This window comes from Amphiura filiformis, chromosome 4 (genome assembly GCF_039555335.1).
Source record: "Amphiura filiformis chromosome 4, Afil_fr2py, whole genome shotgun sequence".
Classification (NCBI taxonomy): Eukaryota; Metazoa; Echinodermata; class Ophiuroidea; order Amphilepidida; family Amphiuridae; genus Amphiura; species Amphiura filiformis.
In genome coordinates, this window is record NC_092631.1 from 27,984,224 (window position 1) to 27,996,241 (window position 12,018).

General features: G+C 38.4%; 1 protein-coding gene across 1 annotated transcript in view; it reads left to right on the plus strand.

Annotated features, from left to right (window-relative positions):
* The window catches only part of LOC140150098 (xanthine dehydrogenase/oxidase-like), a 60,017-nt gene that overhangs the window by 19,563 nt on the left and 28,436 nt on the right, over positions 1-12,018 (plus strand). The window contains exons 12-18 of the mRNA XM_072172103.1: positions 73-169; positions 2,514-2,620; positions 3,866-4,053; positions 5,075-5,240; positions 9,791-9,874; positions 10,074-10,191; positions 11,329-11,380. Of these exons, the coding sequence (XP_072028204.1) occupies positions 73-169; positions 2,514-2,620; positions 3,866-4,053; positions 5,075-5,240; positions 9,791-9,874; positions 10,074-10,191; positions 11,329-11,380 (812 nt within the window). The remainder of the gene's footprint in view (positions 1-72; positions 170-2,513; positions 2,621-3,865; positions 4,054-5,074; positions 5,241-9,790; positions 9,875-10,073; positions 10,192-11,328; positions 11,381-12,018) is intronic.

Below are 12,018 nucleotides of genomic sequence, written 5' to 3' on the forward strand. Positions count from 1 at the left end.
AAAGATAGTGGCATTAAATTCCTATTTCTATAGTTTTTCTACTTTTTCTTTCATTTGTATAACTGATCACAGACCATAGGTGGACACTTAGTGGCAGCATCATCAGATTTTGATCTGGTTCCTCTACTTATGGCTATTGGTGCAAAAGTCTCCATTGTCGACACTGATGGTAGGTTGATGATTTGATTTATTGTCTCGCCTGATAAGGCAGGTTGTCTCGCCTGATAAGGCAGGAGACTATATAATCACTTTTCCGTATGTAGGGGTGTGTGTGGGGTGTGTATGTGTGTGTGTATGTGACAAATTTGGTTAAAGTTTTGGTTAAAGTTTGCCTTCCGCCTATTTTCTCGGAGACTATGAGTCGCACGTTCCTCAAACTTGGTGGGTGGGTGCATCTTGACCCGAGACAGAAACGGTTTGTATTGGTTAGTGGGTCAAGGTCACTGAGGTCATGTAGGGGTCATCTGAGGTCAAATTAATAAAAATTGTTGTATGGGCATGAAACTTGGTTGGTACAGTCAACATTTAAAGCCAAATTTTTGGAAGGTCATTTCAAGGTCACCAGGGGTCATCTGAGGTCAAATTAGTAAAACTGTCGTATGGGCATGAAACTTGGTGGGTACAGTCAACATTTAAAGCCAAATTTTTGGAAGGTCATTTCAAGGTCACCAGGGGTCATCTGAGGTCAAATTAGTAAAAACTGTCATATGGGCATGAAACTTGGTGGGTACAGTTAACATTTAAAGCCAAATTTTTGGAAGGTAATTTCAAGGTCACCAGGGGTCATCTGAGGTCAAATTAGTAAAAACTGTTGTATGGGCATGAACTTGGTGGGTACCACAGAATTAAAACCAGAGAACCAGGACTCGACCGCCATCTTGATAAAGGCATGGAGCAAAAATTGGGGGTATTCGGTTTCCCTCGGAATGCGCTTGAGGCATTCGTTGTCTCGGCAAGCGCGACATGGATGATGGGCGCATTTGATAGACGCACTTGATGCGACCTGCACGCGAGTACCAAGACGCTTCAGATGAGACGCAGAGTTGTTTTCGTTTGTCTCCGCGCACCATCGGCAAGGACCCGAATACCCCCAATTTTCTCCCCATAGCTGACGGCGCGAGTGTACGTGGCGGTATAGGGAGTCCCGGTTCTCCTTCTCTAATTCTGTGGTGGGTACAGTCAACATTTAAACCCAAATTTTTGGAAGGTCATTTCAAGGTCACCAGGGGTCATCTGAGGTCAAATTAGTAAAAACCTTTGTATGGGCATGAAACTTGGTGGGTACAGTCAACATTTAAAGCCAAATTTTTGGAAGGTCATTTCAAGGTCACCAGGGGTCATCTGAGGTCAAATTAGTAAAAACTGTTGTACGGGCATGAAACTTGGTGGGTACAGTCAACATTTAAAGCCAAATTTTTTGGAAGGTCATTTCAAGGTCACCAGGGGTTATCTGAGGTCAAATTAAGTAAAAACTGTTGTACGGGCATGAAACTTGGTGGGTACAGTCAACATTTAAAGCCAAATTTTTGGAAGGTCATTTCGAGGTCACTGGGGGTCATCTGAGGTCAAATAAGTAAAAACTGTTGTATGGGCATGAAACTTGGTGGGTACAGTCAACATTTAAAGCCCAATTTTTGGAAGGTCATTTCAAGGTCATCTGAGGTCAAATACCAGCCAGATAATCATGTCCAGCCGATAACCACCAAATTCATTTACCTCTACCAAAAGTAATCGCAAAAGCAGGCGGTCACGAAAGCAGGCGAGACTCGTGGTTCGAGAACCGCCTTGTTTATTACACTTATTTTTTTCCATCTCACCAATCGGACAATCAATATATCGTATGTCTTTATTACACTTATTTTTTTCCATCTCACCAATCGGACAATCAATATTTTTGTATGTCAACTCGCATCACCTAGTACCGATCAATCAATTAATCAATACATCACATCACGGCATGTTGGCTCACTCTCTAACATCATGTCACACCAACCCACCCAACCACCCATCAACCACCCACCCACAAACCTACCTCCCACAAATCCACCCACCCACAAACCTACCTACCAACAAACCCACCCACCCAAAAACCACCCACCCTCAAATCCAACTACCCACAAACTCACCCACCCACAAATCCTCCCACCCAAACACCCACAAACCCACCCCCACACAAACCCACCCACAAATCCAAACACCCACCTGTCCACAAACCCACCCACTCACAAACTTACCCACCACAAACCCACCCACAAACCAATCCACCCAAAATCTCACCCACCCACCTGGTGCGATGTACCCTCCCAAAATAGATTTTCAAAAATAAAACTTGTTACTTTAAAAAACATTGAAAATCATCCCTTTTTGTCTGCTTTTTCACATATTTCCTTTTTCGAAGGGAAAATTCACAAATGAGAAATGGGTGGGTTTGTGAGTGGGTGGGTTTATGGGTGGCTACCTGTTTGTTCGCAAATAGATGATTTATGTACTATTATATGACTTTCTGAATCCAGGCAATGTACGTGATAGTAATTTGAATGGAAACTCCTACTTATCTGATGACGGATTGGTTAAGCCTAACGAAATACTACAATACATTGAAATACCATTTAACAATGTGGTAAGTTACATCTCTGTTTTGTTATGATACTATTATATGTGACTGGACGCGGCGAATGAGCCGTAAACTCGGCAAACTTCATTTCGAGCTAGAGGTGAAAATATATGCAAATCTCGTATTTTAGCGAAGTTAAGATTTTTGCAGATTTGAAATGTTTAAGCTTTCTTCTAAACACATACAAAGTTTTATTTTAAAGAAATAAGTGGAAATATGAAATAATCAACATTTTCTGAAGCCCATCTGATGAAAAAAATTCCAAAATAGATAAAACAAACATACAACAGAGCTCATTAAATGTGCAAAACAATAAAATATCAGTCTCAATCTTGTTGTATTATTGTAATAATACCCATAACGTGTCTGTGTAAAATTTGAAGCAATTAGGATGTAAGAAACGTACTGGTTACTATGGAAATATTCTGGTTTTCATTTCAAAAATGGTCATTTTGCTTCCCTAACTTTGAACGCGGTTTTCTTGGTTTTGCGTTTTGATTCATGACAACCTATAACAAGCCATAACTTTGCTTCTGATTGTCATATGAAGTTCATTGAGGTGTCATTTTAATCCCTGAAACATGCTCTTTGCAAATATGTAAAAAAGTAAAAATGACCAGAGGGGGACTTTACGGCTTATTCGAGGTGTCCAGGCACATATGAACTATGAACTTGAAGTCACCCTGACATCTTCAAGTAGGCCTAGCATTGAAAAAGGGATTTCAGTGTATTGGGCTATTGCAATTGAAATACATAAGGTATATTGCTGATAGCAATTGATAGGCAAAAGTGATGCATGCTGGGAATGAAAAAAGCTCAAATTGGCTGTCGCGAGTGATGAATTTGATAACTTTTAAGCCCTTTTCTTTCCCAGCATGCATCATGTTTGCCTATAAATGATTGCTATCACCAATATACCTTATACACCTCCTTTGGAAGACATGACCTTAATCTCCTGCAAAGGGCATGTGATTTTTAAAAAGAGTTAATGCCACTTTATGGGTGCCTACATTGGACTGCAAACTACAACCATTCATATAAACCGAGTTCATATCTACTTTTGGAAAGAACTCTCCCTTCTCCGTCTTTAGGTTGTTGTTTGAAACAGTCCACACCCTGTGGAAATATTTGTCAAGGAATTATCGAAATTTGTCAATGGACAATGGTTATCCTGTATTTAGGCAAAAAATGCTGATTGAAGTGCAAGTGATGTTATGATATAAAACTATTGGTTATTAATTTCATTTTCAGAATGAACATGTACAATTCTACAAGATGTCACACAGACGATACTATAGTGACAATGCAGTTGTTAATGCTGCTTTCTGTGTGACATTTGAACCGGACAGTGATGTCGTCAGAGACGGACGTTTGGTTTATGGTGGACTGTGTAAACTGCCAGTATTTGCAGACAAGACAATGAAGAAACTTTGTGGAAGGTAAGCACTTAACCCTCTCCACTTGGGTGTCGACTAGAGACGACAAAGTTCCAAATTTTCTTTAAAAATTGAAAATATTTTCAGAATAGTACATTTTCATGACCAGATTTGGAATCAGCATGAAAAATTAATTAAAATGAATACGAACAAGCCTAGTATAATTTGGTTCAGTGGTTCTAAAGATAGCTCTTGATATTTTGAGAAAATAGTTCAAAACTTGGGCTTTTGATGTTGAAGCCTATATAATTTGGTTCACCTCAAGTTCGGTAGTGACGTATATGTGCTCATTTCGCTGGCCGCAGTATCGAATGGCGAGCGTAAAGTTAAATGCACACAGTGTACTAGCATGCGTATAAGGACAGTTTGTTGGTACGCTTGCGGCGCAACCCCAAAAAAGCATTGACGTCACAACCTAACTTGAATCGAACAAATGTATAGATGTAGCATGCAAAGCACTAAGGACAACCACAGGATGAACTTTTTCCTCCCATATTTTGTGCAACATAATTATCGTTGAATAGAACCCAGGTATAAACCTTTCACCCCTAAAAAATCAGTAATATCATCCTCTGTTGACTGAATAAAACAATGCAAAGCACTGTTCACTATTCACACTTGGTGCTGGCGCCCGAAGTGTTTCATTTGTTAGATAAGGATGATAAGTAATAAGCTAATAAGCTACATTTATTACTGAGGGGACAAAAAAACCCTTTTCTACAGGCTCGACCGACCCAGATTTTTTTAAAATTTGCTCTGTGCATAAAATCAACCTGTTTTGGGCAAAAAGTAGATTTCAAAATCAATACATTTTGGCCCCAAAATGGCTGATTTTACATGATTTTAGCAAAAACTATATTCTCGTAAAATGCAAAGTCTGGGTCTATCAGGCCCATAAAAACAGGTTTTTTTTGCCTTATGTAACTTTTTATTCACAAATATTTTTCAACAACTCACATCAAAGTTTGATACATATTGCATATAGTTTGGTTGTTATAATAATTATGTCTGATGTAACATTTAGGTCGTGGAATACTGAATTGCTGGAATCAACCTGCACCTCTTTGAAAGAGGAGCTCCAACCTGCTTTAAATGCCACAGGAAAGGATAGTGAGTACTGTAGTGATCTGGTGGCTGGAAGCTTCTTCAAGTTCTTCTGTCATGTCCTTCAGAGTCTTCAAGAAAAGCAGGTAAAGAGGGGAAATTGAATTAGCATCAATTTACTGAAAACCTAAAGGGTGTGTGCTGAACCCCAAAGCCACAACGATCTTACTTCTGCACACAGGTCTAAGAATATTCAGGTTGAAACTGATTATAAGTTCACCATACAGGTCTCAGTTAGTGCCTGCTAGTGTCATTCAATGTGTTTATACTGAACTCCTAGCATTCCTGTGCTCCAGGGGGGATCACTCAAATATGACACTGTATGCATGCGTGACCAAATTTTTTTCAAACCCCCCCTAAACGAGTTTTACCCTACCAGCAAATTTAGCCCCTTAAGGCAACTTAATATAGAATTTACCCCCTAATGAGTTTTTTGGCCAGTAAAAATGAAAAAAAATGTACCCGTTTCGGACTCGGAATATACCAAAAATTTGAAAAAAGTTTCAGAAAACTACCCTTATTCTTGAAAACCAGTGTTTTTAGACCCTAAATGCGTCACTCGCGTAACTCGCCTTGCCTAAAAAAACACCCCCTTTTCCTTGTTTTTTTGGTCACGCATGCGTACAGACCAATTATGTGAGTGGCCCCCCCTGGCCTGTGCTCTATTCCTTCATATTCCCCCAGGTGAAACACACCAATTGATCAGTAACAACTAGAGCCACAGTACAATGTGGCCTCGTGAACATGCTCTCTAAATGTACACCGAGTGGAAAGAGTGGAAAAAAAGAGTGAGAGAGTGAAATTGAAGACCATCCCTTTTTGAGTGGAAAAATTTCACTCTCAAAAGAGTGAATATTGCCTGAAGAAAATGTACTTTCTTTCATTTTAGAGTGTTTTCCACTCAAAAACAGGTTGTCCTTCGTTCAACTCCTTGAAAGAGTGGAAAGTCACTCGTTTACATTTAGAATGTGTAGTGCGCTAGCATGCTTCACAAACATATCGAGTACGTATAGCGTGAGAAGTTAGCATGTCAGCATGAGTGGCTACTCTCCTTCTCTGGATAGTATACTATCGATAAAACCTGATGGTATAGCTAAAATAACTAGCACTTTTATTTTGTAGTAGCTCGTGCATGGTGTGTGTATATCAAATAAAATTAAGGTACTTCATGATGTGCTTTTAATTTGCAGATCTTTGACATGTCGCAGCAGTGTTCAAAATAAAGCAAGTCCTTGTTCCAAAATCCTCTGTCGATATGCTGCTGGGCTTGTGTCACAAAAACAGACTCAATGAATGCTGATTTCAACATCAATTGGTGGCATTACCCCTTGTTGATTTGCTGTTCTTTTAAAGTGTCACAAAAGTGGATCAGTGAAATTATTGTAATGTTACAGTTGGAATTCAGGCTCTTAGAAATTGATTACGGCCTGTAAATTTTAAACCCAGGGTCTGTATGCACAAAAGACTTAGACCAGGTCCAAGTGGAATTTAGTCCCAGGAGAAAGGACATCTTCCTTCACATTTGCTTTATTTATTGTATGGGCGGAGCCATAGGCGGAGAGCCATACTTTAATTTTGTTTTGCAATATTTGTTCGCACGTTTAAGGGTTTATCTAGCCACTGTGTAGATTGAAAGTTGCAGGGTATATAGTATGTAATCGAATGAAGTAGATAGATTTTCTATAATAATATGTGTTCAGGAGAGGAGATATTTAACAAAAACAAAAACACCCAAGTCCGTCAAATGCACGAATAAGAATACGTGTATAGTATAGGCCTATCCACCATTGGGGAATTGCCGCAGCTGATTAGAGTCGTTCATTTCGTGGCACAGACTATCAAGTGTTTGTTTACCAGTGACCTTCAATAAAATCGATACTGTAGTATAAACATGCTATATACAGGGTGTCCCTGAAAGAACTGTATCGTCAGAAACTTAATTGTTTGGGTATTTTAACGCCAACAAAACTAAATACTTGGTGTGGTTGAGCAATAAATCAGCTATCACATACTTTTTGAATTTTGACAAAAAGACGAAATATTAAGATTAGAAATTTAATAACGTGGCATAATCACTGCGCATCATAATTTTTACTTCATTTACTGTATAAAACATACATCTTTTGACTCATTATGACACCAGATTTTTTTTTCTTTTTTTGAGAAACAAAAATCCTTCCAAACTTTACATAGAGCCAAAAATTTACAAGATTAAATTTTTTATTTTGGCATAACAATTTAGGAAATTTTGTTTTTGTTTGTTAACGTTTGTTTTAATACGCAATCACTCGGGCACACCCTTTCCAACGAAAAATGAAAACTTTAATCTCAACATTTAATTTTGAGCATGGAGAAAGGAAATTTTCTTCCCCATTTTCCCCTTCTGTTTTTCTTCTCTTTTTTTTCATTTTGCTTTTCACCTTTCCACATTTTTTCTTCTCAGACAACCCTTGTTTACCAAAAGTAATAAATTTTATTTAATTAATGACGACACCGCATTCTGTCATCCCTGTCTAGCCCCGCTCCAAAGGTTTGACCTGGTTGTTAAACCGGCGCAGGCCAGATGTCAGAACTGCAAATCAAATGCAGCAAGGTAGAGGTTGTAATATCGTGCACATAGCTACATATACCTTGCTGTGTATAGTGAACAGAGCATGTGTATTTTGCTCACTGGCAATTGATACAAACAGAAGGTATCAATAAATGGGTCAGTATGAATGGATCATTTTCGAAGTTTATGTTGTGATGAAGTTTGGAAGTCAACATGTGCGATGATGCCGAGTATTAGGGAACAAACCAAAAGATCAATGACGTCCTATAAACCAGTTTCGTTTAGGGGTGAGGGGGTAAAAATATTCGATTACGTTTGTACAAAACCATCGGTCTGAAGAATGTGTCATTATTATTATTATGTCAAAATTTTCAACATTTCATTATTACGTTTCTGGCAGGGAGGAGAAATTACGGCTGAGAAATGAAACTAGTTACGTTTATAGGACGTCATCGATCTTTTGGTTTGTTCCTTATAGGGTCTACAGGGGTTTTAACAACATGGTGTATCGCCTAAACTTGGTCAGTTGTATTTGTAGTTGATGTTCTTACAGAGCTGGATAGATTTCGGGGTCATCCAAGGTCACCCAGGGTTCATCTGAGGTCAAATGACTAAAAACTGTCATATGGGCACGAAACTTGGTGGGTATAGTCAACACTATGATGAAGTTTGGAAGTCAACATGTGCGATGATGCCGAGTATTAGGGAACAAACCAAAAGATCAATGACGTCCTATAAACCAGTTTCGTTTAGGGGTGAGGGGTAAAAATACTCGATTACGTTTGTACAAAACCATCGGTCTGAAGAATGTGTCATTATTATTATTATGTCAAAATTTTCAACATTTCATTATTACGTTTCTGGCAGGGAGGAGGGGTCGGCTGAGAAATGAAACTAGTTACGTTTATAGGGCGTCATCGATCTTTTGGTTTGTTCCTTATAGGGTCTACAGGGGTTTTAACAACATGGTGTATCGCCTAAACTTGGTCAGTTGTATTTGTAGTTGATGTTCTTACAGAGCTGGATAGATTTCGGGGTCATCCAAGGTCACCCAGGGTTCATCTGAGGTCAAATGACTAAAAACTGTCATATGGGCACGAAACTTGGTGGGTATAGTCAACACTTAAGAGTAAAATTTTTGGAATGTCATTTCGGGCTCATCCAAGGTCACCCAGGGGCATCTGAGGTCAAATTACTAAAACTGTTATATGGGCACGAAACTTGGTGGGTATAGTCAACATTTAGAGTCAAATTATTGGAAGGTCATTTCGGTGTCATCCGAGGTCACCCAGGGGTCATCTGATGTCAAATTACTAAAAACTGACATAACAGCATGAAATTTGGTGAGTACAGTCAACATTAAGAGTCAAATGTTTGGATGGTCATTTTGGGGGTAATCCAAGGTCACTTAGGGGTCATCTGAGGTCAAATGACTAAAATCTGTCGTATGTGCATGAAACTTGGTGGGTACAGTCAACATTGCTAGAAAACTATCTATACATACAAAAACTTCCAACACACGGCTCGGGTTGTTTTGGTAAAGCAATACCAACACCTGTTGTGAACTCGACACCATGAGGGGATATCCCATATCCCAACCCGTGCTCTGGGCATCTTGTAAAACATAAACATTACACAGCTGTGCGGCCTATTACATTTCCATATTATTTCCTTCTTTAATCACCCCACACTCCCCATCCACCATCCAGGCTTCGCCCATACAGGGTTCTGAAAAGAAACTCACATCTAAACACAACCACTACCATACCATCACCCAACAACCTTACACACCAATCGCGTATGCCGAAAACCGCGCAACCCGAGAACCGCTCTAGTTTTGTATTATTTTTGAACTTTGCATTTAAATCTTTAGAAGTTGCTAGCTAATCTAGAGAGGAAATAAGAGTATGGGACAATTCCTGATGAAATTTAAATTCCAGTTAGACCAGGTCTAACTTAAGACCCGGTCTAACTATTTTGTGCATAAGGGCCCAAATGGCCCTTGATGAAGATTTTGGCTTTTGTTTCCCGGCTAATTATGTGTTAATAAATTAATGTTTATTATTTATATCCAATATTTAAAAGGTGAACAGTTCCACTCCTTTGCTGCCAACTCCAGAGTTTATGTCCATACCCAGGAAGGTTCCACATGGATCAACCCTGTATCAGGTGAGAAAAACAAAATAATGCAAGTATAAACTAATGTCTTATAAGGGCCATAATACTCCAAATATTCGACATAAAATGTATTTTGTAAAAGGTATTTGTTATTCAATGTATTGTATTTGAAAAAAGAAGCTTCATGATATAATATTCAAAATAAAAATATTTACAAAAGTGATTTTGTGATCATAATATTTATTTACAGCCTGTACCAAAAGATCAGCCAGACATTGACCCAATTGGACGCCCCATTGTACATCGCTCTGCATTACAACAGACATCTGGTGAAGCTGTATTTGTTGATGACTTGCCCCCTGTACAAGGTATGTGAGCAATTGTCATGAAATCTAGCCATATATTGGGAAAGCCAGGTTATTAACCCGGGGTACTCAGTACAAATGACCATATGGGAATGTGCATAAATATGGGTAGCATTTTCAGCCTTTTGGTATATCAATGACCCCTTTTTCAAAGCCTATTTTGGTATATGAATGGGTCCTTTTTCAAAATTTTCTCAATTTTTTAGGAAAATAGCCCAATTTTCCCCAAATTTTTGGAAAAATTGGAAAAAATAAGACAATTTTGGTTAAATTCGGCCAAAAATTTGGACTTTTGGTATATCAATGGGTCCAAATTTCTTGAAAAATTGGTATATTTATGGGTCCACTTCCAAAATCTCAGCAGCACGTCCCTACCAAAACCAAACTTGAGTACCCCCCGGGATTAACCCTCTCCACACGGGTGTCGACTGCAGACGACAAGTTTCAAATTTTCTTTTAAAATTCAAAATTTTCATGACCATATTTGGAATCAGCATGAAAAATATCTCAAAACTTGTAATTTTTAGGTTGAAGTCTGGCCAGCACACAGAGCATATGAATCATGGGAGGGGGTGCTCAGGAAAGATTTTGGTCAGTGATCATGGTGACAGTGCTATGATTTTTTTTTTGGGGGGAGCAGTTGGGAAAGGGGTTTGGAAAAATTAACAGGAGCCAAAAATACAAAAATGTGCCAAAATTCTGCAAAAATCATGAAATTTGCCTGAAATTGGGGAATTTTGGTCTCATTTTTCTTATTTTTACTGGGGGGGTTAACCTCAAGAATGGTAAGATTAATGTCACAGTATACTATTTCTGTCAATTTGAGTCAAGAAGTGGGGGGTGTTTGGTGAGATGTGGTACGGTACAATGAAGGTTTTTGGTCAGTAGTTATGCCAGGAATTTTTCTGGGGAATTAGGAGGAGGAAAGAAAAAAAACTCCTAAAGACTAAAATTGGGCAAAAATCTGAAAATTTGCCCGAATTTGGTGCAAAAGTGCCAATTTTGCCAATTTCTTTCTTTGACTGAGGGGCAAAGCTCAATATTGATATGTTTAAAGCACAATCCTGGTTTTCAGTTTTTGTGGTCTGAAAAAAGTCTCTATTTCATGAGTTTGAACCGTTTTGCTCTAATTTTTGACAGGTGAGCTGTACATAGCATTTGTTCTTCCACCACGAGGACGGGCCAGAGTTCTGTAAGTTTACTCTCAATTTATTGTTTTCATTAAAGCCATATTATAACATTTCTGTAAAAATAGATTAGTATTTATTTTCCATAAAATGTTAGCTTTTACTGTCAGATATGTCCCCTTTTAATTTTGAGCCGAATAAGTGAGGTAAAGCATAGAAAATGGAATTTACTACTAGTGCCCATGCATGTTACTCCCACGTTTGTAACACGGTATGATCCTCGGGGTGTGTGTGTATGTGTATTCTGCATGTCGTGTACGTACTGTGCGTACGTGTTACACTGATATTTCCATCGTAATAATAAAATGCCGGTTCCATTGTTTTATTCAAAATTTCGGATTTGGACAAAAACTACAGCACCTAAAGTCTTGATTTTTGCAGAGTATCTTTATTGACTAAAGTACATTACAATCGTGTAAAAAACTTTTTGAGGGCGTTCTCCTCAGCAAATGTTGTAATATGGCTTTAATTGAATATTCTTACTACTAAATGCTTTATATAGGCCTATACGTAGGCATGTTAAAATCTTGTGGGAATTCACAAGTGAGGCCAATATTGTATAATGTGTATGCAAAAAAGTGCAGCTTTCCCCTCGGTAAAGAGTGTATTTATTCAGTCAATTATTTATTTTATGTGAAAATGC